The 23,533-nt window shown below is 39.9% G+C and overlaps 1 protein-coding gene across 2 annotated transcripts in view; it reads left to right on the top strand.

Moving 5' to 3' along the window:
* LOC124869978 (corticotropin-releasing factor receptor 2) overlaps positions 1-23,533 on the top strand; it is a 62,153-nt gene that overhangs the window by 17,144 nt on the left and 21,476 nt on the right. Inside the window, exons 1-2 of one of the 2 annotated variants that reach the window (XM_047368296.1) lie at positions 19,186-19,243; positions 19,797-19,882. In XM_047368296.1, coding sequence (XP_047224252.1) covers positions 19,817-19,882 — 66 coding nt within the window. In that variant the 5' untranslated portion in view covers positions 19,186-19,243; positions 19,797-19,816. Of the gene's footprint in view, positions 1-19,185; positions 19,244-19,796; positions 19,883-23,533 lie in introns of those variants that run through there. The other variant, XM_047368295.1, reaches the window with a different exon arrangement.

The following is a 23,533-nucleotide window of genomic DNA, read 5'->3' as shown; positions in this document are numbered from 1 at the left end:
CTGAATTTAATTTTCAACTTCACTTAATTTTTTTATTTTAGTTTTTTAAAGCACACAACTTCAAAGTTTTGCCTTTAATTTAAACAATGTGAATCTACGTAATAATGGATTTCAGCAGTGGTCAAAGAATCCCAACACATTATCTTGTATCTCTTGTATCTCATCTCAGTTCTGCTGCTTTAGTGTAATTTACTGAATTTCTTTCAATTTAAACAATGGTCAGATTGAAAAATGCGGTTTTGTTGTGTGACCTGCAGTACATTTGGATCGGGTGAGGCGTTTATGAAATGTGATGGCGTAATGTTTTATTACATTAAGTGGGATAATGTATGCTTATTATCCATACACAGTATGCTCCATGTTTAGCTTGCTAGTTTCACTGAGGGCAATACTCAGCAATTTGCTCATCTGCTCTCGTCAACTGTCTTCAGAGTAGCTGCAAGGGGCACATTTTTGACAGCAAATAGGGAAACAAGTGTTTGCCCTTGCAGTTTTACTTAACATGTCATGAGGACATGGTGAGAAACAGAAAGCCCTAAGAGGTGCAGCTGTGACTAAAAGATTTCTGCCTTAGGCCCTATTAGTGCTGCGCTAGATATTGCTCAGGCCTTCTTAAGAGCAAATTTGTATTCTCTGCTAAATAGATAAAGCAGACCGAAAACTATCCAGTCTTATTTTCACACCAATTTATGATGTGACATGTGTAGAAAAGGATACAGTTATCTGATTACTTGATCTTTTGGGCACTTGATTCAGAATGGACATTTTATGAAAACATGGATACATGGGTAACATAAGAGCAATGAAATGACTGTTGGTAAAAACAGTTGGAAGCAAAACACACCTTTAATTAATGTCAAACAAGCTTAGTTAACAAAGGCATTTCTTATAAAGAATCTTAAAAGAAATCGATTTCACTTGAGCAGAAATACCTTTTATTTCTCTAAATTTACTTCCCTCCTAAAATAAGCAACTTAGTAAAGAGCTTCATAATGTTTCAAATAAAAGTGTACTTTAAAATAACTTTGTTTCCATGAAATTCTAATACTAGTCTCTCAGTGATTCAATAAATACAAGTGGTCACCATACTGCAGGAATTCTTCATGTTTTCCTGATACTGTCAAGGTTGTGGGTTTGGTGGCAGGACCAGAATGCAGAACACGGCGAGCGGGTCGCATGGTGAGTAAATTACGTTTTAATATTAAGGCAACGACTTACAGGCAGGTAGTCCAGGCTTACAGTCAGGAGACAAACAAACAATAAGGAGGAACTCGGGAATACAACAAGGGTTGTTAACATAAGGAAGCAGCGGGGAACTATGAAAACTAGAGAACTTATAAGCTGAGGGAAGTGGAGTATGGACCAATGAGACAGGGAGGCAGGTAATCAGAGGAAACATGTGTGGACCAGGCTGCAGGGAACTGAGGGAATATGTTACTATGGAAAATGGAGCTAGAGAATGCAGAGACAGGAGGGGAAAACTAAACTAAACTAAAGACAACTCTAGGGAAAGGAAACCTAAATATAAACTAACATAAATAGTAACTCTAGGAAGAACTAAACAGGGGCATGGCAAAAAGCTAAACTAATGGAAAACAGACCTAAGGAAACCTATATAATATAAACCCCAACATAAGACACAAGGCTAAATCTGGAAGGAACACTAACTAGACAAACCAGGGACACGAAGAACTATACTAAAGAGCTAGGGAAAGAACAACTAATCTTAAGGGGAACAAACAACTGGGTAAATAATAACAAAAAGGGGTCTTAGGCCAAAGGGGAAAAGGAACTAATAAACAAGAAGAATGCAGCAAGAACAAATAACCTTACAGTAAACAAGCACAGAAACACTAAGCAAGAAACTAAACTAGAAAACCCAAAGAAGCAAAGAGAACTGTTCTAATAATAATAATAATAATAATAATAACCAGAGGAGAAAACCATTCTAAGTAATAAATAAATGAGAAAGCAACCACCAAAGGAACTATGGGCAAGGGGAGAAAGAACTACTAAAACTACGGGCAGGAAAGAGAACAAAACTATCTGGATGACAGAAGGGAGAAACAAACATAACTACTAAACCCAAAGGAATAGAATCACCTAACTGAGAAAGTAAGCAGACACAAAACCCAAAATGGCAGATCCTGACTGATACATTATATATTAGTCAGTCAGTCATTTTCTACCGCTTATTCCATAGTGGGTCACAGGGGAGCTGGTGCCTATCTCCAGCAGTCTACGGGCAAGAGGCAGGGTACACCCTGGACAGATCGCCAGTCCATCGCAGGGCAACACACAAACAACCACGCACACACTCATTCATACACCTAAGGTCAATTTAGAGTGACCAATTAACCTAACAGGCATGTCTTTGGACTGTGGGAGGAAGCCGGAGTACCCGGTGAGAACCCACACATGTACGGGGAGAACATGCAAACTCCATGCAGAAAGACCCCAGGCCAGGAATCAAACCCAGGACCTTCTTGCTGCAAGGCAACAGTGCTACCAACTGCGCCACCATGCAGCCTCACATTATATATTAATCAATTATAAATACTTTTAAGGGATTTATATATTTATAAAATCAATACATATTTTTTGTTATTCTCTGTCATCTTATTTATCCCAAAATGGACTGACTCAAAATCCATTCTCATAAAATTTAAGAATTGTGATTTTTTTCAATCATAATTATAAAAGATTTTGCATTTGATGGCTTAATTTGGGACAAGAGAAGACTAAACATTTTGATTTTTACAATAAAACAATAATAAATAGTCATTCAATAAATAATCAGAAAAATTTGAATTCTGGTTTTAAAACCGTTTTTATCTACAAAATTTCTTCACTCCTCTGAGTTTATCTGAAAAATCTACCTTCTTTCACTTTGAAGTTTCATCTTTATAAATCTCCCTGCCAGACATTTACTGAGCTAATCTGTGAGAACAGACCCACAGTAGGTTCATTAATGTTTCACTGAAGAGTTTTTTAGATACATATACATGTCTGTGGGGCATGAAAATCATGAAGATCATTTTTAGTCTATATTTGCTGGTGGGTATATTTTTCACAGACTACATGAAGCTTTTGAAGAGAGATAATAGACTTTGTTCACTAATGTTCATTAATGTCCGAGGTCTTCACAGCACCGCTGGATTTCTACTGTGAATAAACTACACACAGGCAAGCTCTGCAATTAAGGTTAATCTTGAAAGCTATTGTATTAGATTGCATTTAGGGGGTTTCAGGGTAAAGGGGGTCCCATACAAAACCATAGTTTTTTGAATATCTGTTTTCCATTTCACAATTATGGACTTCTTATTGCGGCTGTATAAGAACCATCTGTAACTTGTGGCTGCAAAGCATCATGTGGCTTGATGGGCTCCACAGTAGCTCTTTATAACTTTGGACAAAAGAACTACTGAGCAATATTTTTAAATGTGATGCTAATTTTAAAAACCAAAACATAGTTTAGCTAGGTTTTTCATTTTCTTTTATGCAATATCTGCATAGTATTTGTACAACAGAATAATACTAGTGATACAATGAACATTTTGTTGTTTCTTTTTTTATTTGGGGCAACATTGGCAGCGGGAGTAGGGGTTGGCCCTGTAACCCGTGGGTTGCCAGTTCAAATCCCCGCTCTGTCTGTCTCAGACGTTGTGTCCTTGGGCAAGACACTTCACCTGCTTTGCCGGCTGATGGTGGTCAGAGGGGTCGGTGGTGCGTTGCTTCTGTCAGTCAGCCCCAGGGCAGCTGGGGCTACATTGTAGCTTACCTGTGTGAATGTGTGTATGAATAGCTGAATGACTGACTGCAGTATAAAGTGCTTTGGGGTCCCTGGACTAGATAAAGGGCTATGCTAGTGCAGGCCATTTACAATAAATAAAAATGCAACACAAAAATAAAACATTATTTGGGAGGTGTTATGTGTAAACATAAATTCCCAAATTTCTTCCATCTACTGCTGTCTTTAGGGTTCTCTGCAGCTTATCTCAGCGTTCTTCTCTGTCACAACAAATCCTCTGTATCCGTCACTACATCTGTAAGATTTTGCTGTGGTTTTCCTCTTCCCCAGAACCCCCAAATCTTCATCCCATCGTTTGTCCAATGTATCCACTATTCCTCATATATTAAATACCTAACTCCAAACTAAGCACCAGATCCTCTGTTTTCAGATTTAGCCAATATGAATTATAATGAAAATCCCAGATAAAATATTATTTACATTTATTGGTAAAATATTATTTTGCATGTTTAAATATCTATATTCGTGAACATAAACCAGATACTGTCCACTTATTGACTCCTACCTGCAATAATAAGATGTACACATGGTTAGTGAAATGATGCTATTTTTTGCTTCTTTAGAATCAGAATCAGAATCAGAAAAGCTTTATTGCCAAGTACGTTTTTGGACATACAAGGAATTTGTTTTGGCGTAGTCGGTGCAATACAATACAAATTAAACAGTATAAACATATCTACAATATAATATAAATATATGTGCACAGTTTTAAGTGAGTGAGAGTAAGTATAGAGCAGTATAAGATGCAAGAGCAATACAACAGTGCAGATGATCATTGTGCAAGTATGGCAGTGCAAGTAAAGCAGGAGTCCAAGCTGAGCGTTAATGTAACGCATAGAGTTACATAGAGTCCTTTAGCTGCTCACTGTCAGCCGGCCAGCCCTGCAGCACTCGTTCATGTGTTTACAGGTCAACTACGTGGCCACTCGCTGAGCAGATCTGCCTGACTGGAGGGAGGAAAGGTAGAGAACATCCAGAAATGTGTGAACGTTCACGGGTATAAATACTTATGCAGACACAGTATGTTTAAAGTAATGGTAAGCAGCGGTAGTGGCTGAAGACTGCACATCAAAGTTAATTTAAGGTTTTTGCACTATTGACAAAATGGAGAAGAATCATGCTTTTATCTTTAATGAGGCATTCATGCACTCCTCAAATGATTTTGCAGTAGTTATGTGTGTTTTGCAGCTTCAGCTTTGATCATCAGTAATGGATGTGTGTTACTACAATGAAACGCATCTGTCATGGAGGCAATGAAGCCTAGGCACCTCATCAGTAATTTCTGCAGCTCTGGCCCAATCAGCTACAAATTTGATCAGACAAATTTGATCTTCTTTGTGATCTTATTAATATTTCTACACCAATGGTTTTGCAAAATGAAAAACTGTGGATGGACATATCATCATGTTATTCTATTCTATTCTATTCTATTCTATTCTATTCTATTCTATTCTATTCTATTCTATTCTATTCTATTCTATTCTAATCAAGCAGCCAGAGCTACAGCGAAACGGTTTAGGTCAAAACATAGCCTTGTGTAAGAATGGCCCAGTTAAAGTCCACATCTAAATCCTATTGGTAATATGTGACAAGACTTAAAAACAAATGCTCACAGATGCTCTCCAGCCAATTTGGCTGTGTTTAAGATATTTTTCAGAGACAAATGGGCATAAGTAGGATTCTTTAGATGTGCAATGCTAATAGACATCCTCACTCCTAAGGAAAGTTTAGAGTACCCAATCAACCAGCCATGTTTTTAAATTGCGGGAAGAAGCCAGAGTACCAGGAGATAACCCACGCAAGCATAAAGACTCCATGTAGACAGATTTCTTAAAGGGTGCTTAAAGTCTCCAGAAACCATCAGACATTTAACTTGATGTCCTTCTCTTGAAAAGAAGAGAAAAACTACTTCAGAATTTTACTACACTAATGTAGAGATATAGAGAAGGGAGTATAGTCAAACATCTGCTATTCCTCATAAGAGTATTTTGTCTGCTTTTTATTGTTGACTCACAATCCAATAATGGTATTGCACTAATTTTATTGAGGGCGTGAGTATTTGTGATGAAAGCAACAATCAACATTGTTTATATCTGCTGTACATTTACAAGCTCTCTATTTCCAAGAAAGTAATAATTTGTAGAATAGCATCTATGTGTATTAAAAGAATACTTCCATTGAAAAATGTTTCTGAGCTGCATAGAGCTTGGATGTAAAATAAAGTGATCATATTGATCCAGCTTCTGCTTGGGTGAGCAACTCTTGCGGTCAAAGCCTTTACAATGATCTCATAGGACTTGACTGGACATACTCAGCAGAGGTTAGCCAGGGCGCTTGTTGTTAGATGCCCCCCTTCTGCACTGGATAGTAGCATGTCCAACTGAAATAATAGTCATATGTAGAAGGAGGAGCATGGTGTGGAGGCGTACAATAGAAGCTAAATCAGGCTTCTTTACTGATCTTGTTAAAATATCCATTACGTTGATGCATTAGTACAAATTACTGTATTCTCCCAAGTTAATGCACATTTCAGACTATAACAAGCATCTACTATAAGGTTGGATAACTAATTTTGGCAGCAGAAATATGCCAGCAACATTCCTGCACAAGCCAGTCTGCCTGCATGTGCATGACACAGAAAAGGATGTGTTTTTCTTTAGAGCTGTTTGTTCCCTGGGGCTGCGCTCTTTATAGAAGCAATGAGTGTGCATCAATTTCACAGAGGAGTTTGATTACAAAACGTTTGATTCGGTTTGGTACATATCCATCTGATTTTCACACTTCTAAACTTTAAGAAATTGTCACGCAGGTATAAAAAACTAATTTTCTAAAAGCAATTGAGGGGAACATGCATCATTACATCTGAAAATATATGTTGTTTAAAAAGTTTTTTTTTTTTCATTTTCAGAGTCAGATGGTAATGACTGTAAGACATTTTAAGGCAAATTAATATGTATGAAAATGTACAAAAATAGATATGAGCATTGCAACAGTGAGAAAGCTTTTCATTCAGTGATATTAAATAATTTACCATACTTGTATGACTAGTAATCTACAGGAACATAGCTTTCAGGACCATCCTTAAACATTTAATTTCTTGTAGGTCATCTAGCCAAAGTGTGTTGATAGAGGGTCAGAGATCAGCCCCTCTGACACATGGTCTTGTACAACAGAGTAAACGTGACAAGGACAGGGTTACATTTTCTTTTTTGTTAAGTTGTGTAGCTGCCAAGTTTTATCCGATCAAACTTGGGTTAGTAGAGGCCTTTGGAGTTGTTTCATGTCAGTGTAGTCATGTTGACATGTTTGGGTTAATTTTACTAAAGGTTAACATAGTAAAAATAGAAATATTGTCATCATTTGAAATTTTCTTTATTAAAAGGCTTAATGAGCATTACTCTTCTGTCATTTACAGCATGGAAGTGTTGCTTTCCCTTTGAGAAAAGCAGAGGAAATCATATAAACCTAAAAAGGGAACACATGATGTTATGCTGGATTAAAAATGGAACCATCATGACAGTATGAAAAAAAGTGACACAGTGACATGATATTATAAAACAGCTGCATGCTGCTATACAATCTATTCCAGTTTCAGCTCAAAAATTACTTGGATCTGTTGGACTCTAGCTTTTAATCTTAACTTTTTGTTACTTTTACAGCACCTAAAGTCACACACAAAATAACTGGATGTTTGATAAAAACCTAACTTAGAAAGATGATGTATAATGTTCCATTTACCAATACTCAACTGGGGTTAGGTGTACTACTATTTCTGTCAAATTCACATAGATACAATTAATTTAGAATCAATCAAAGGTAATAACAGTTCATTTAAAATGTTGCTAAGAATTGATAGATTTAGGGAAAATTACAAATTTATAGGGATAATTACTCTTTATCACAGTTATTTACAGAAAGGAAAGGATATCAACATCTTAAACCTAGGTTTAATGATGGAATGGTTTTTGTTCAATGTTTTAACGATGAGCAATTGAAAAAGACTAGAAGTAAAAGAATCAAAAGCGATCAAATATAAAAAACAAAGAGAGCACACTAATTGTAGTCCATATTATACATATTATCCATATTAATATTTTTAATATTCCCTCATTCAGCTTGTAACTACAAGCTGAATGAGGGAATATTAAAAATATTAATTAAACTGGTTTAAGTGTAAGATTTATCAAGAGTCTATTTTTCTCTGAGGAGTTTAAGAGAAGGGGTTGGCTGCCTAATTTGACTTTAATCAGAGTCGAAATATAAGAGAGGATAAATTCAAAGTCACTGAACCACCAGAGATGGCACTGAAACAAAGCCTCACTCGGTCAGTTTACTTTCTGGGAACCAGCTTACGTTTCTGACGCTGGGGTCCAACATCTCCATCTCTCTCATATGGAGAGATAGAGCTTTTTTGCTCCAACAGAGGTTTAGTCTACCCGGAGGCCCAGGATAGGTTATTGGTTGCTCGCTATGCATTTGGAACTAGGTTAGACATGAAGGAGAAACACTCCTTGAAAATTCAGGGGAGCACACATCTGAGGTCAAGAAAAATTGGAATATTGCACTGCTATGCTCAAAACAGACATATGTAGCATAGCATAAAACGTAAGTAAAAGCATTTATCACTTCCAAATCTGACTGGGGTAACAAGTACCGGCTTTGACTCGACCACGTAAGCCTTGTTGATGGGTTTTGTTCTCTGGTTCTGTCATTCTCTGCCTGAGGTGGAACCTGGAGCAGTGTATGCATCTGGGAGAGTAGTCATCCCAACCAATCAGAAGTGGACTTGGGGTACAAAAGAACAATTAGAACAATACAGTGTAACACAGCCAAAATTAAATTGAGTAAATATTGTCTTTTAAAAGCATTTAGACTAGAGAGAGGCTTAAAAGTTCAACTAACCATCACTATTACAACTAACCTTGTCATAATAATTACCTTATGATTTAGGTTGTTTTCACAATCAAGGTTTAAAACATGTAATCCTTTTACTGAGAAAAAGACTTGGATCTAACAGGTAGATCAGTGTTTGAAGTTATGATCAATCATGGACCATGTTGTTTTACTTCTCCATAAAGTGCTCATCTTTACTGAATGCATCTTCATGCTATAGGAAGCTCACCCTGGTTCTATGATGCACTTAGGAACATATTGAACACATTTTAAAAGTATGTTACATGACTTTTTTGTGAATGCATTACTGACAGAGTATGGACGTGACCTAAAATAAATAAGATAATGATTTAGAGGTTTTTGTGCCTATGTTTTGAACATTTGAACTTTCTATGAATTTAATATATATATTTCTTTTTGCAGCTTTGTGCTGCTTCAGTTTCATCTTCACCTCATTTTACACCCTGAATCTGTTCTCTTAGATTCTCATGTCAAGATTTGTATGCATTTCCTTCCTACCTGGACCTTTTGTTTGTGACTTCTTGCCTTGCAACGCCTTTTGTTTTCTTTAAGTTAATAAATTTATTTTTCTCTGTGTCAGCCTGCATTGGTGTACTCCTGTACCACACCTCAGGACACTGTGTCCATTTATCCCAACACCCCATGCAGTTCAACAATATTGGTCATGTGAAAAGCAGTTAAAAACCACCTTGAATTCAATGAGAGCCATCTCCCCCATTTGTATTCCATTTTCAAACTAAACACAAAAGACACGACCTCTAATTTTGTGACTATCTAAAACAGACAAGAGAAGCAATGTACAGCAACTTTTGTAGTGTGACTCATTGGAAGTCTTACACAGTTTTAAATGGCAGTAGGATAGGTTCTCCTGGTCCTTTATGTTATGCTTTGTTACTGTTCAAAAAGTCCTAAAACCAATAAACAAATACCTTTCTGCTTGGGCCATTGCCTCATAGACATCTGCTATCTACGGCAGTTCTGAGTCAGAGTTGTTTTTTTTACGCCACTGACTGGATGTGATGATGCTGGCAGGTAGATCATTCTGCCATTAGTACTGGGAAATCAATGTGGAAATGAGTCTTACTATGTGGGATTAACTTTTTCAAACTCCCACCCCACTTTATTATATTTTGTCAGTTTTTGACTATACAGCAAAAGCTTACACTATAATGACCATTTAATGCCACATTTAACAACTGCAGGAGTGAAGCCAAGCTTGTGCTGCTTAAAATAGACAATGATAATTACAAAGAAATCTGTGCACGAGAAGAAAACTGTTCAAGTGCAGCACTGCATAAAACACATAGAATCAATGCTTTGAATAGAAATGAAAGTCAAAAGTTTGAGTTTCTCTTGGCACTGTGTTGTGCAGTAAAATCTATGGCTTGCCATTCTCTGTGGTACCTTGGCCGACACCTTCTCATGCCACTCACATAATGCAGACCACACCCATGGCCAATCAGTGAATAGCAGTCTGTTCATCTCAAATTGTGGCCCTGTTCAGCCCCAAAAGGACCGGCTAATGAGCAGGTACCAAGAAAGCCAGTACTGGGCCAGAAACGCCAGTAATGGAAACGGTTGCAAAACAGGCTGAGTGGAGCAGGCCAAAGTAATATGGAAAAGGGGCGTTAGACTTTGAAGTCTCTGGAGCTGTGTGAGGTTCCCTTCTACTTTGAGCATTCTACCATCATCCCGCTCCCTAAGAAATGCATCGTCACACGAATAAATAACTACAGTCCTGTCACCCTGACATCTATGGTCATGAAATCCTTTGAGCAACGGGTGTTGAAACATCTGAAAGACATTACCAGCCCCAAGATGGACCCCTTGCAATTTGCTTACAAGGGAAACAGCGTAGTTCCAGGCACCTTGGGACTACACTTCCACTGGTGCTGTCCGAACCACCTTGAGCTTAATCCGCTCAAGACTGTAGAGATGACGGTGAACTTCAGGAGAACACTCCCCTCACACTGCCTTCCCTCACCATCCTTAACAATACTGTGTCTATTGTAGATCACTTCCAGTTTCTAGGAACCAGCTTTTCTCAGACCTTTTCTGGTTCTCAAACAAGTGCCCCTTTTCCACTGGTCCCTACAGGTTACTATTGTACCTCCAGGCCCACCTTGTTAGCATCGTTGATGCAAATATGCAGTAGCCAGCAGATGTAAAAGGTTAATATGCAGTATTTTTTGACTATTTTTGCTTTCTTATGAAAAAGACAGAGTTTGATAAAATGGTTGCATTTTTGTTTAGATGTTCTTGAAAATGATTAAAATTTGTTGCTATACTCTTCAGTAGGTGTGTGTCATTTTTGGAGATTTGCTCCAGTTCTTGCTGTTTTAAGAAAAAGTCAAGCTGCAGTGAGCTGTGTGATTCCAATACCCTTGCTATCCCCCAGTTTATTCAGTAACTAATTGCTTGAGAATATCATGCCAGTAACTGGCTCAGGTGTGTGGCACGAATAAATTGCTTTCAGCGCTCGGTTTTGAGATGATAATCTGTACTGCCACATTAAAGCCTTCCAGTTTCAAGCTCCAATTTTACTGACTTTCCTACAAAATGCAGAGAAAAAGTGGGTAATTTGTTGTGAGATGTGAGTAGGAGTTTGCCTTTAAGGACACATGCTACATTTCTTTCTGATCTTCTTTTCTCCCTGATACTTTCTATTCTCAAGGCACTTGCAATATTAGTTAAAAAGGTGAAGATGAACAATCAACTACCAGTGAAAAAATGGGCAGGTTCTTTCAATCGAATTTCAGTATCCCAGCTCTGCAACACTTAGCTGAAAAAGCAAAGTCTATGGTGAAGATTAAAAGGGTTGTTCTTCATATCAGCAGCAGTTTCTAAATTTACATCACATTATGTACATTATTCTGTGAGGTTTTAGATACTCTAATCATGAGCATGAGTAATCCACCTTAAATGCACTTAGCAGAAAACTCCTTTTCTCAATTATGTCAACTAACAAGCTTCTGATTTCCTAATGTTTGAACATTCATGTGGTGCTTGTCAGCAACGGCATATTTGTTCATCCATAAACAGCTTGGCTTTCTTGGCAGATTCTGCATTTCTTGGTGGTTGCACATTTCTTCCTCTCATGCACTTTTGCACAATTAACATGTTGTTCTTTTTGGATTCTTTACAGCACTATTAATACTTCAAAAACGCAGAATTATATCACACCTAAATTTAACAGAGACTGAGTCACTAGGTGATTAATTTTAATTGTGTAAATTTAACACTCTACTAAAACAAAAATGAGATGATTTTCTTAAATCCCGACGCACAGATGGTTTGTCAGAAATGAGCTGTTCCTACAGCCATGCTTTGAATTAGTCTTGTCTCAGTGGAATACACACAGGGGCGAACCTGATAGGCTGCTTCCTATAACTTGTGTTCTGTATCGCTGCTTGTTTCACAAGCACAGCGTGTTATTTGCTTAAAGTGCCTGAGAACGTAAAGCTCAGACAACACAGAGGTTCAATTTACATTTAACTGTTTGCAGATGTCTACAAGCTACAACATGCATGAGGTTTTGAAAAGAATGTTTGTATTTGTAAACGGAGATTAAAGCCTAGCATTGGCAGAAAACACCTGCTGTCTGACTTGCTGGGTTTTACCTTCAATGTTGCAAACATTGATAATTTTAAGCCATGTGAGAACCCCGCTGATGCCATTCTGCTGTTTCTTGGGTTTATTTCCCCAAATGGCTATAATGTTCTTTCTTATGACTGCAATGAGCACAGGAGGACAGGGAACTGGATTATTCTAACATTTGATACTGATAACTTAAAAAAGTGTGAGATTTCATGAAAATTATTTTTAAGATGGATTATTCCAGCCACATTGAAGTGAAACATCAAAATAAACTGTATTCCATGTCCCATCTCAGGGAAATGCTGTTTTAAGCACTTTTTTATGTCGTCTTTTTTGAGGAACTTGTAATACCACTTTGTAATATTTGTGCACTTTCATGCACAAATATTTAAATTTCAATCTTTTGTTGTCTCAAACATGACTCTTAGAACTAGAAGTGCTATATAATAACTGATTTCATGTCTTTAGAAGACTCTTTGTACCAGTCAGAATTGGCCTTTCAGGACTTTAAGAATGCAAATTTTCAGACAAAATGTAATAAGTGGAGCTTAATCAACTTACAGTACAAATCTGGTCTATTAAACACAAAGCTTATATAGACATATTTTACAGGGGAAAAAATATATTTCTTTAGATGTTTACAAAAAATGGGTTTAAATTTAAAAGGTACAACACAAACCAACCAACAAACCAACAAAGGTCTGCATATTTATTTGTATGTATATATATATATATATATATATATATATATATATATGTCGAAAGCATCTACAATCAAAGTGGAAATTGTTTGATCCACCTAGGGCCTGTTTGTTTTGTGTTTTTCACTAACAGAATATGTGTTTAATGAATCTCTATGAAATAAATCTCTTTCAAGGAGCTTTTGTTTTAGTGTATGATGGCTTAAACAAGTTTATTTAGAAAATGAGAATGTGTCTCAACAGGACTGACCTGTGTAAATAAAGGTCACGAATGAATGTAGAATATTCCAGTACAGCTTTCACAGGTCTAAATATTTTCAATGATCATATCTTAACTGAAGCATCATTTACCACTTGCAGCGCACAGCCCTGTATACTTGTTTTTTTGAGCGCTTACACACTAAGACTGTTTCTTGATGACCCATCTAGCAATGTGATATAAAGTCTCAGCACTGAAAAAAAACAGAGCTGTAGTATTTAAACCTTACTACCATCACTATCACTACCGTCACTACTAGTGATGAAAATGTGTTTGTTTGGTGCAAATATACTGAGATCTACAGGGGTTGGACAATGAAACTGAAACACCTGGTTTTAGACCACAATAATTTATTAGTATGATGTAGGGCCTCCTTTTGCGGCCAATACAGCGTCAATTCGTCCTGGGAATGACATATACAAGTCCTGCACAGTGGTCAGAGGGATTTTAAGCCATTCTTCTTGCAGGATAGTGGCCAGGTCACTACGTGATACTGGTGGAGGAAAACGTTTCCTGACTCGCTCCTCCAAAACATCCCAAAGTGGCTCAATAATATTTAGATCTGGTGACTGTGGAGGCCATGGGAGATGTTCAACTTCACTTTCATGTTCATCAAACCAATCTTTCACCAGTCTTGCTGTGTGTATTGGTGCATTGTCATCCTGATACACGGCACCGCCTTCAGGATACAATGTTTGAACCATTGGATGCACATGGTCCTCAAGAATGGTTCGGTAGTCCTTGGCAGTGACGCGCCCATCTAGCACAAGTATTGGGTCAAGGGAATGCCATGATATGGCAGCCCAAACCATCACTGATCCTCCCTCATGCTTCACTCTGGGCATGCAACAGTCTGCTGACATTACCCTGGATACTGTGGCTCTTGATACATCACAAAGACTTGCTGTCTTGGTCACAGATGCGCCAGCAAGACGTGCACCAACAATTTGTCCTCTTTTGAACTCTGGTATGTCACCCATAATGTTGTGTGCATTTCAATATTTTGAGCAAAACTGCTCTTACCCTGCTAATTGAACCTTCACACTCTGCTCTTACTGGTGCAATGTGCAATTAATGAAGACTGGCTACCAGGCTGGTCCAATTTAGCCATGAAACCTCCCACACTAAAATGACAAGTGTTTCAGTTTCATTGTCCAACCCCTGTTGATGTACATAGTCAGCTTTTTGCTGAAATGTAACCTTTCCAAAATTCTGCTTGTCCTGTCTGAAATGTGAATTGAAAGCTGCTTTTCTCTCGAAAGAACCAGTGAGGTGTGTGTGGGCACGTTACAAGTGCTTTTGGCTGGAAATTGGGGCTCTACATGTGTTGAACATGGAGTGAGAATTTAATATGACATGCTAGTTCAAGGACTGTCTGTTTAATAAGTGTTTGGCTGAAAAGAGACTCAGTCTACAATTTTGGGCATGATTAAAAGAAGGATCTGAACCTTGCATATATTTCATTTTTGGTCAAATCTATCTGTTAAAATGTAAAAAAAATATATTAATGTTATTTAGGTGAGCAGAGCCAAAGACGTTGGACCACAATCAGTTTCATTACAGCTTTAGATAACAATTTGTCACACCACTGTAGGGAAAAGAAGTCATACCACGCTTAAAAATATTGATGTGCTGGATTTGAGAAAAAGTAGTAGGCTTCACCAGAGAACTTGATTGAAACATTGTTTGTCCAATTATAACTGTCTAGACTATAAATTGATTCTGCCTCACGTGGCACCTCATCAGAATCACGTTTTCATACTTAATATTGTGTACTTTAAGCTGTCTCTTGGAGAATATATTCATTCAAGTGCTTATGTCAGCCTCCTGACTTTGATTTACTCCTGTAGCAATACAAACAATATCATAGACACAGAAGTAGGATCTCCCTGTGAAAGAAAAAAAAAAAAAAACATTGTCAAGACACTAAGCAATGTGTGATCATAGTGATCTGGTTTAGAAATAATTCTTTACTATTTTTAGTGAGCTACACGTAGCCATTGCTCTCAAATGACAAAATGTCACATTATGTAATACTTGTTTCAGTGCAAAGGGTATTACTCTGCAACTGCCATTGCTTCAAAAGGTCCTAAAGGCATCTTTGAGGTGGATGGCTTCCTTATCTTCCACCATGTTGCATTGTTGTTAAAAAGTCTCTGTAATACAGGATAAGATTGTTTACACTTGGGTCAGATCTTCCTAAACTGCTCATCCCAAGAGGGAAGAACATGTGGAAAAGAAATTAAAATACTTATTCATTCATCCATTTATGTATTTAGGCAAACGTAACAGTAATTCAATGAATAATTTACTCAGATGAGTTATAAATGTATGATTTGCTCATAGAATAATATTATTCCTGTTAATATTGGTAGCATTAATGTTAAAACCACATTTAATAAAAAATTTCAGTTGGAGAGTAGACCATGTATCTCTACCCTGGCATGTTTGAAATACTCAATTTAAGTGTCTAATCATAATAAAATAGGAGAAAATCACTTTTACATGCTTATTGCTGCTGTGTATCTGAGCAGCTCTGATGTTGTTTAGTGGAAAGGAGATAAGGGGCTCACTGAATGTGCTTGGAGGAATTTCAAAATGAAATATTCAGTTCAAAGTTGATTACGAAAAGCAGGTTTTAAAAGATATGCAAGGAACTGACGTTAAGAGGCTTTGCATATCCTTGCCATGAATAAAAAACATGTTGCTCAATTGGTATTCAGTGCAAGCCTCACACAGATAGTAGAATTCAACTTTGAACTGAGCTTTGAAGAAATTACAAACGTGTTTCAGCAGACCTGTGAAGCACCTTACCATAAACTTTCCACATCCAATAAGTGTCTCACAACAGAGTCACAAAAAAGTGTTCTGTTATGTAATTTAATTGGTTTTTTACAGTTAACAGAACTGAATAAGACATTTTAAAATAGGCATTTTGCAATATGTAGATAATACAATCAATGCAATTTATCTGCAGTCAGAAACATAGTTTCCATTAGTACCACATGATCTACGTTAGTACAGATGTTTGTGTGAAAGGAAGCTACGCAAGGTAGTTATTACGAAAGCTAAAAATGGTTTTCAACAACCCAGTTGCAACTCCGGTTTAATGCACTTTAGACATACACACCTGCATTCATAGCCTCTCCCGCAGGGAGAGGGCTGGGCCCAGGAATGTAGCTTGGCCCTCTTTTGATCGTCTCCCTGCAAACACATTGGTTACGTGGGGAAGAAACAGGCTTTTCATATTGACTGTAAAGCGTAAACATACATGTAGTTTGTAATGCTCCTTTAAGGACAATCTTCAAGACAACAAAGTGATTGGTTTTATTATATCATTTTAATGGGTCATCCACAAAGCTACAGTCCCTGCTAAGCTAACGCTGGTGTATCTACACTTTGTTTTTATATGACTTGTTGATAATTTACCTTTCAACAGCTTTTAAGCAGTTCCAGTTAATCGAATGCAGACGGAAACAATAGAAAATGTTCTGTAAGTGCATTGCTTTGATCTCTATGCAGTTCTACAAGGATTGGACAATGAAACTGAAACACCTGGTTTTAGACCACAATAATTTATTAGTATGATGTAGGGCCTCCTTTTGCGGCCAATACAGCGTCAATTCGTCTTGGGAATGACATATACAAGTCCTGCACAGTGGTCAGAGGGATTTTAAGCCATTCTTCTTGCAGGATAGTGGCCAGGTCACTACGTGATACTGGTGGAGGAAAACGTTTCCTGAGTCGCTCCTCCAAAACACCCCAAAGTGGCTCAATAATATTTAGATCTGGTGACTGTGCAGGCCATGGGAGATGTTCAACTTCACTTTCATGTTCATCAAACCAATCTTTCACCAGTCTTGCTGTGTGTATTGGTGCATTGTCATCCTGATACATGGCACCGCCTTCAAGATACAATGTTTGAATCATTGGATGCACATGGTCCTCAAGAATGGTTTGGTAGTCCTTGGCAGTGACGCGCCCATCTAGCACAAGTATTGGGCCAAGGGAATGCCATGATATGGCAGCCCAAACCATCACTGATCCACCCCCATGCTTCACTCTGGCCATGCAACAGTCTGGGTGGTACGCTTCTTTGGGGCTTCTCCACACTGTAACTCTCCTGGATGTGGGGAAAACAGTAAAGGTGGACTCATCAGAGAACAATACATGTTTCACATTGTCCACAGCCCAAGATTTGTGCTCCTTGCACCATTGAAACCGACGTTTGGCATTGGCATGAGTGTCCAAAGGTTTGGCTATAGCAGCCCGGCCGTGTATATTGACCCCGTGGAGCCCCCGACGGACAGTTCTGGTGGAAACTGGAGAGTTGAGGTGCACATTTAATTCTGCTGTTATTTTGGCAGCCGTGGTTTTATGTTTTTTGGATACAATTGGGTCAGCACCCGAACATCCCTTTCAGACAGCTTCCTCTTGCGTCCACAGTTAATCCTGTAGGATGTGGTTTGTCCTTCTTGGTGGTATGCTGACATTACCCTGATACCGTGGCTCTTGATACATCACAAAGACTTGCTGTCTTGGTCACAGATGCGCCAGCAAGACGTGCACCAACAATTTGTCCTCTTTTGAACTCTGGTATGTCACCCATAATGTTGTGTGCATTTCAATATTTTGAGCAAAACTTTGCTCTTACGCTGCTAATTGAACCTTCACACTCTGCTCTTACTGGTGCAATGTGCCATCAATGAAGACTGGCTACCAGGCTGGTCCAATTTAGCCATGAAACCTCCCACACTAAAATGACAGGTGTTTCAGTTTCATTGTCCAACCCCTGTATATCTGTGTAGAGTGTCTGTGTTTTACCGTGTACATCATTGTAAAGTGCGAAATAGACTTTGAATGTTCGTAAAAACCCTGATTTGTAAAGGTAACATATGTTAGGTTTGTTGGTAAGGAAATTAAGGGGATTTTGTAGAATTATATCTGTCGCTTTAGATGTCCTCTGTTCTGAATAGTGCATGTATATTAAGATCATTGGGATGGAAGTTAGTGTTCCCCTGCATCATGACTATGGATGTAATTTTTTTCCATGATGTCTCTTGTTGTTTCTTCGTGGGAGGTGTCCTGTAAAAGGATCAACTGATCACCTGGGAATAAAACCTCAGTGTGTAATGAATGCCCCCAAGTGGTCAGTTAATTAACAGCAAAATTAATGAGACAGTAAGTGATGACATAAGTTTCAGTTTCAAGTATCCTGTTCATGTCCAGTTAAGTAAAGCATCTGCATAATAAAGTGTGAAATTATGTGACGTTGTTGTTGGGCTATTGCTGTAACATTTGAGTTGCAGTTGCCTTCATTCTTTAGCAGTGATGAGCATGCACATACATCATGCCTGAGAGCTGCGACGCTCATTCAGCGCACGTTTTTGACGTGTCCGAGAAAATCCATTGTAGGGTGGCCTATGTAGCGATCAAATTGTGGTTGCTAGTGTTCAACATTTAGAAAGGTCATGTGGGGGGATTATTATGCTAATACATGTCTTTCAATGCTATTGACTAAAAAGGTTGATACTGTATAGTGCAAAGGAAGAGTTAGATAAATATAATCTTTAGCATGGACCATGATGCGGCTCTCAAGCTGTGTGCATGAAAATAAATAGTGATTTTAACCAGCCTCACAAACCTGGTTGCTGGGATGTGGAAAACAAAGACTCACTACATGTATCAGGTTTTGTCAGAGACACAGACCATTTCTATAAAGGCCTTGATCAGGACCCCTATTGTTAAAATAATGATGGCACAGCTAACAGAGCTCACACACCATGCAATAAGATAGCAATGTTATTCTCAAATTATATTTCCCTCATTTGCAGCTAAGCCGTGACAGGTTGGTCTCATTGGGAGTCATGTGTTTAACTTTCTCAGGTCTGGAAAATGTAAACCACAGATGGGAATAATGGCTAGCCAACAAGATATGGATCAGTTGAAATCATATCAAAGGTCCGACATTTCAAATAGACTCATCCAACATCCACTATTACTCTATTTTATTGTGTTTAAATTTTATTTTTTCTATGTTATGCTTATATTTTTAGGATTTAAGTGACATTCCATAAATTTCTGTTTATTATTACTAAATTTAATGTCTGCTGGGGAATCTGACAGACCTTTTAATGAAGCCAAAGAAAAGGGTTATTAGAAGTAAGATGTTCTTGTTTTCATGAATGAAAATGCACTGTAAAAAGAGTAAATGTGAGCTTCAGCTTTCTCCCTCCAAGGTAAAGTAAATGAAGTATAAAGTGGAATTTAGGTGAGGTATGATCAGGTATAATTCCTTTTGGCGGCGATGCCAGTAGTGTGCTTTCAAGCACAGAAAAAGTGCTTAAGACGGAATGTAATTTTTAGTTTTTTGAACATCCTTCCCTTCAGCTCAACTTCATTCCACCTTTAATGTTATGTCTCTGTAGATGTAATCGACTTATTTAAAAAGAAATCACAAATTGTGCTTGTATGTAATGCATTTTTATTGACTCCTGTTACTCTTGTTTTGCAGGAAGTGCTTACAGAGAATGTATGGATAATGGGACATGGGCATTGAAAATCAATTACTCCAACTGTGAGCCTATTTTGGAGGAGAAGGTTAGTGTGCAGACAATTCCTCCCTTATCCTAAAAACATACTGATTACCATCCACAAATGGAAAAATTGCCGTTGCCACTCAGTAATGCTCATTGATATGCATCATTTTAATGATGCACTAATAAAAAATGCCCAAATGCTGTGTTGCGTGTTTAAAAGTAAGGAAAGCTTGAGGATAAATTGTAAGAGTCCTGTGCGTATGTATTGAGCTTTGTCCTGGTTACCTCTAATTTTCTCTCCAGACGGTATTTCTGGGTCTTGCTCTATTTTCTTCGATAATTTTAAACCAAGATATCTGAAGTGTGTCAATGACATTTGCTTTCCATCCTCCTCATGAAATTTCAAAGCCTAGAAAGACAGAAAGGTACTGAATAGATTTACCCCAGTCACACAGTAAAAAAATCCGTGTATATTATTGTCATGCAATTCAAGTCCTCTATTTAATGTCAAACGACATTAGTAAGTAAGTGAGAAATCTTTTTAACTTGAACTACTTACATTTAATAACATCTTACTGCATATACAGTAGAAACCAGATGTTTATACACAGTGTATTAAATGACAACTTTTTTCCCTCACCTTCCAACATCAAATCAGACTAAACCTTTCCTGTTTTAGGTCGGTTAGGATTAACATAATTACCGTAAATTCCGGATTATAAACCGCTACTTTTTTCACACACTTTGAACACTGCAGCCTATGCAACGTTGCGGCTAATGCATGTTTGTTTTCATGCCACCAAAAACATTTTGCCTGGTAACAGTAGACCAATCAAATTGATGAGTAGTTCAAAGGGGTCCAATGAACTTTTGCGATAAATCAAGAGCACTTTCACAGTTCAATTAGCGGTATTGTAAATCAGACATTTATATTCAACCTCATCAACATGGAAAATCACCAACGGGTTTCGAAAGGCTGGACTGCTGCATGATTAAGGGGACCGGGTGCGCTCAAGTGAGAGCGTCAACGAAGAGGCTGAAGACGAGATCCTCCTGAGGCTGTTCAATTCCGACACTGAAGAACAGGACTTTGATAGTTTCAGTGCGCAGGAAGAAGATGTAGAAGGTGATCAATGACTTTTGACCTGGTAGGCTGCAGTGTACATCAGTTAGGAGATATTAGAATGTTGTTACTGTTCAGTAAAAAAGCATAAGCAACGGAATTTGTGTGTTACTGATAACATACGTATATTTAAAGGTAGCTGTGTTAGCCACTGTTCGAAAAATAAACATTTGCAATATGCATTTGTTTATATTACCATACGGATAAAGTTAAAAGTAAAAAATTCCTCACGTGTAATATCTCGTACTTGTCGTCTTCCGCTTTATCCGGGACCGGGTTGCGGGGGCAGCAGACTCAGCAGAGACGCCCAGACGTCCCTCTCTCCAGACACCTCCTCCAGTTCCTCCAGGGGGAGCCCAAGGCGTTCCCAGGCCAGCCGAGAGACATAGTCCCTCCAGCGTGTCCTGGGCCGTCCCCTGGGCCTCCTCCCGGTGGGACGTGCCTGGAACACCTCCCAAGGAAGGCGTCCAGGAGGCATCCGGTATAGATGCCCGAGCCACCTCAACTGGCTCCTCTCGATGTGGAGGAGCAGCGGCACTACTCCGAGCCCCTCCCGGATGGCCGAGCTCCTCACCCTATCTCTAAGGGAGTGCCCGGCCACCCTACGGAGGAAGCTCATTTCAGCCGCTTGTATCCGGGATCTCGTTCTTTCGGTCATGACCCAAAGTTCATGGCCATAAGTGAGGGTAGGAACGTAGACCGACCAGTAAATTGAGAGCTTTGCTTTTCGGCTCAGCTCTCTCTTCACCACAACGTACCGGCACAGCGCCCCCATTTCTGTGGGAGCCGCAGCGATCCGTCTGTCAATCTCCCGCTCCATTCTTCCCTCACTCGTGAACAAGACCCCGAGATACTTAAACTCCTCAACTTGAGGCAGGAACTCCCCTCAAACCTGAAGAGGACAAGCCACCCTTTTCCTGTAGGTCTTGGCTAGAGGGGGCCAGCAGGACCACGTCATCTGCAAAAAGAAGAGACGAAATCCACTGGTCCCCAAACCCGACCCCCTCCGGCCCTTGGCTGCGTCTAGAAATCCTGCCCATAAAAGTTATGAACAGGACCGGTGACAAAGAGCAGCCCTGCCGGAGTCCAACATGCACTGGGAACAGGTCCGACTTAGTGCCGGCAATGCGGACCAAACTCCTGCTCCGCTCGTACAGGGACCGGATGGCCCCTAGTAAAGGGCCCCCGATTCCATACTCCTGGAGCACCCCCCACAGGGCATCACGAGGGACACAGTCGAATGCCTTCTCCAGGTCAACAAAACACATGTGAACCGGTTGGGCAAACTCCCATGAACCCTCGAGCACCCTGTAGAGGGTGTAGGGCTGGTCCAGTGTTCCACGGCCGGGACGAAAACCACACTGTTCCTCCTGAAGCCGAGGTTCGACTATTGGTCAGACTCTCCTCTCCAATACCCTGGCGTAGGCCTTACCAGGGAGGCTGAGGAGTGTGATCCCCCTGTAGTTGGAACACACCCTCCGGTCCCCCTTCTTATAAAGGGGGACCACCACCCCAGTCTGCCAGTCCAGAGGCACTGTCCCCGACCGCCACGCAATGTTGAAGAGACGTGTCAACCATGACAGCCCTACAACATCCAGAGACTTGAGGTACTCAGGGCGGATCTCATCCACCCCCGAAGCCTTGCCACCACGGAGCTTTTTAACCACCTCGGTGACTTCAGCCTGGGTGATGAAAGAGTCCGACCCCGAGTCCCCAGCCTCTGTTTCCACCACGGAATGCGTGATGGCAGGATTGAGGAGATCCTCGAAGTACTCCTTCCACCACCCGATAATGTCCTCAGTCGAGGTCAGCAGTCTCCCGCCCCCACTATAAACAGTGTTGGCGAAGCACTGCTTCCCCCTCCTGAGGCGACGGACGGTTTGCCAGAATCGCTTCGAGGCCAACCGGTAGTCCTTCTCCATGGCCTCACCGAACTCCTCCCAGGCCCGTGTTTTTGCCTCTGCCACAGCCTGGGCCGCAGCACGCTTGGCCTCACGGTACCCGTCAGACGCCTCAGGAGTCCCACAAGCCAACCACAGCCGATAGGACTCCTTCTTCAGCTTAACAGTATCCCTTACTGCCGGTGTCCACCACCAGGTTCTGGGATTGCCGCCGCGACAGGCACCGCAGACCTTACGGCCACAGCTACGGGCAGCATCGACAATAGATGCAGAGAACATGGTCCACTCGGACTCTATGTCTCCAACATCCCCCGGGATCTGGTCGAAGCTCTCCCGGAGGTGGGAGTTGAATACATCCCTGGCCGAGGGCTCCGCCAGACGTTCCCAGCAGACCCTCACTATGCGCTTGGGCCTGCCAAGTCTGACCGGCTTTCTCCTCCTCCAGCGGATCCAACTCACCACCAGGTGATGATCAGTGGACAGCTCAGCCCCTCTCTTCACCCGAGTGTCCAAAACATGTGGCCGAAGATCTGATGATACGACAACAAAGTCGATCATCGACCTCCTGCCTAGGGTGTCCTGGTGCCAAGTCCACTGATGGACACCCTTATGTTTGAACATGGTGTTCGTTATGGACAATCCGTGACTAGCACAGAAGTCCAATAACAAAACACCACTCGGATTCAGA

Source organism: Girardinichthys multiradiatus, chromosome 6, assembly GCF_021462225.1.
Source record: "Girardinichthys multiradiatus isolate DD_20200921_A chromosome 6, DD_fGirMul_XY1, whole genome shotgun sequence".
Classification (NCBI taxonomy): Eukaryota; Metazoa; Chordata; class Actinopteri; order Cyprinodontiformes; family Goodeidae; genus Girardinichthys; species Girardinichthys multiradiatus.
This window is presented reverse-complemented; position numbering and strand designations above follow the sequence as displayed.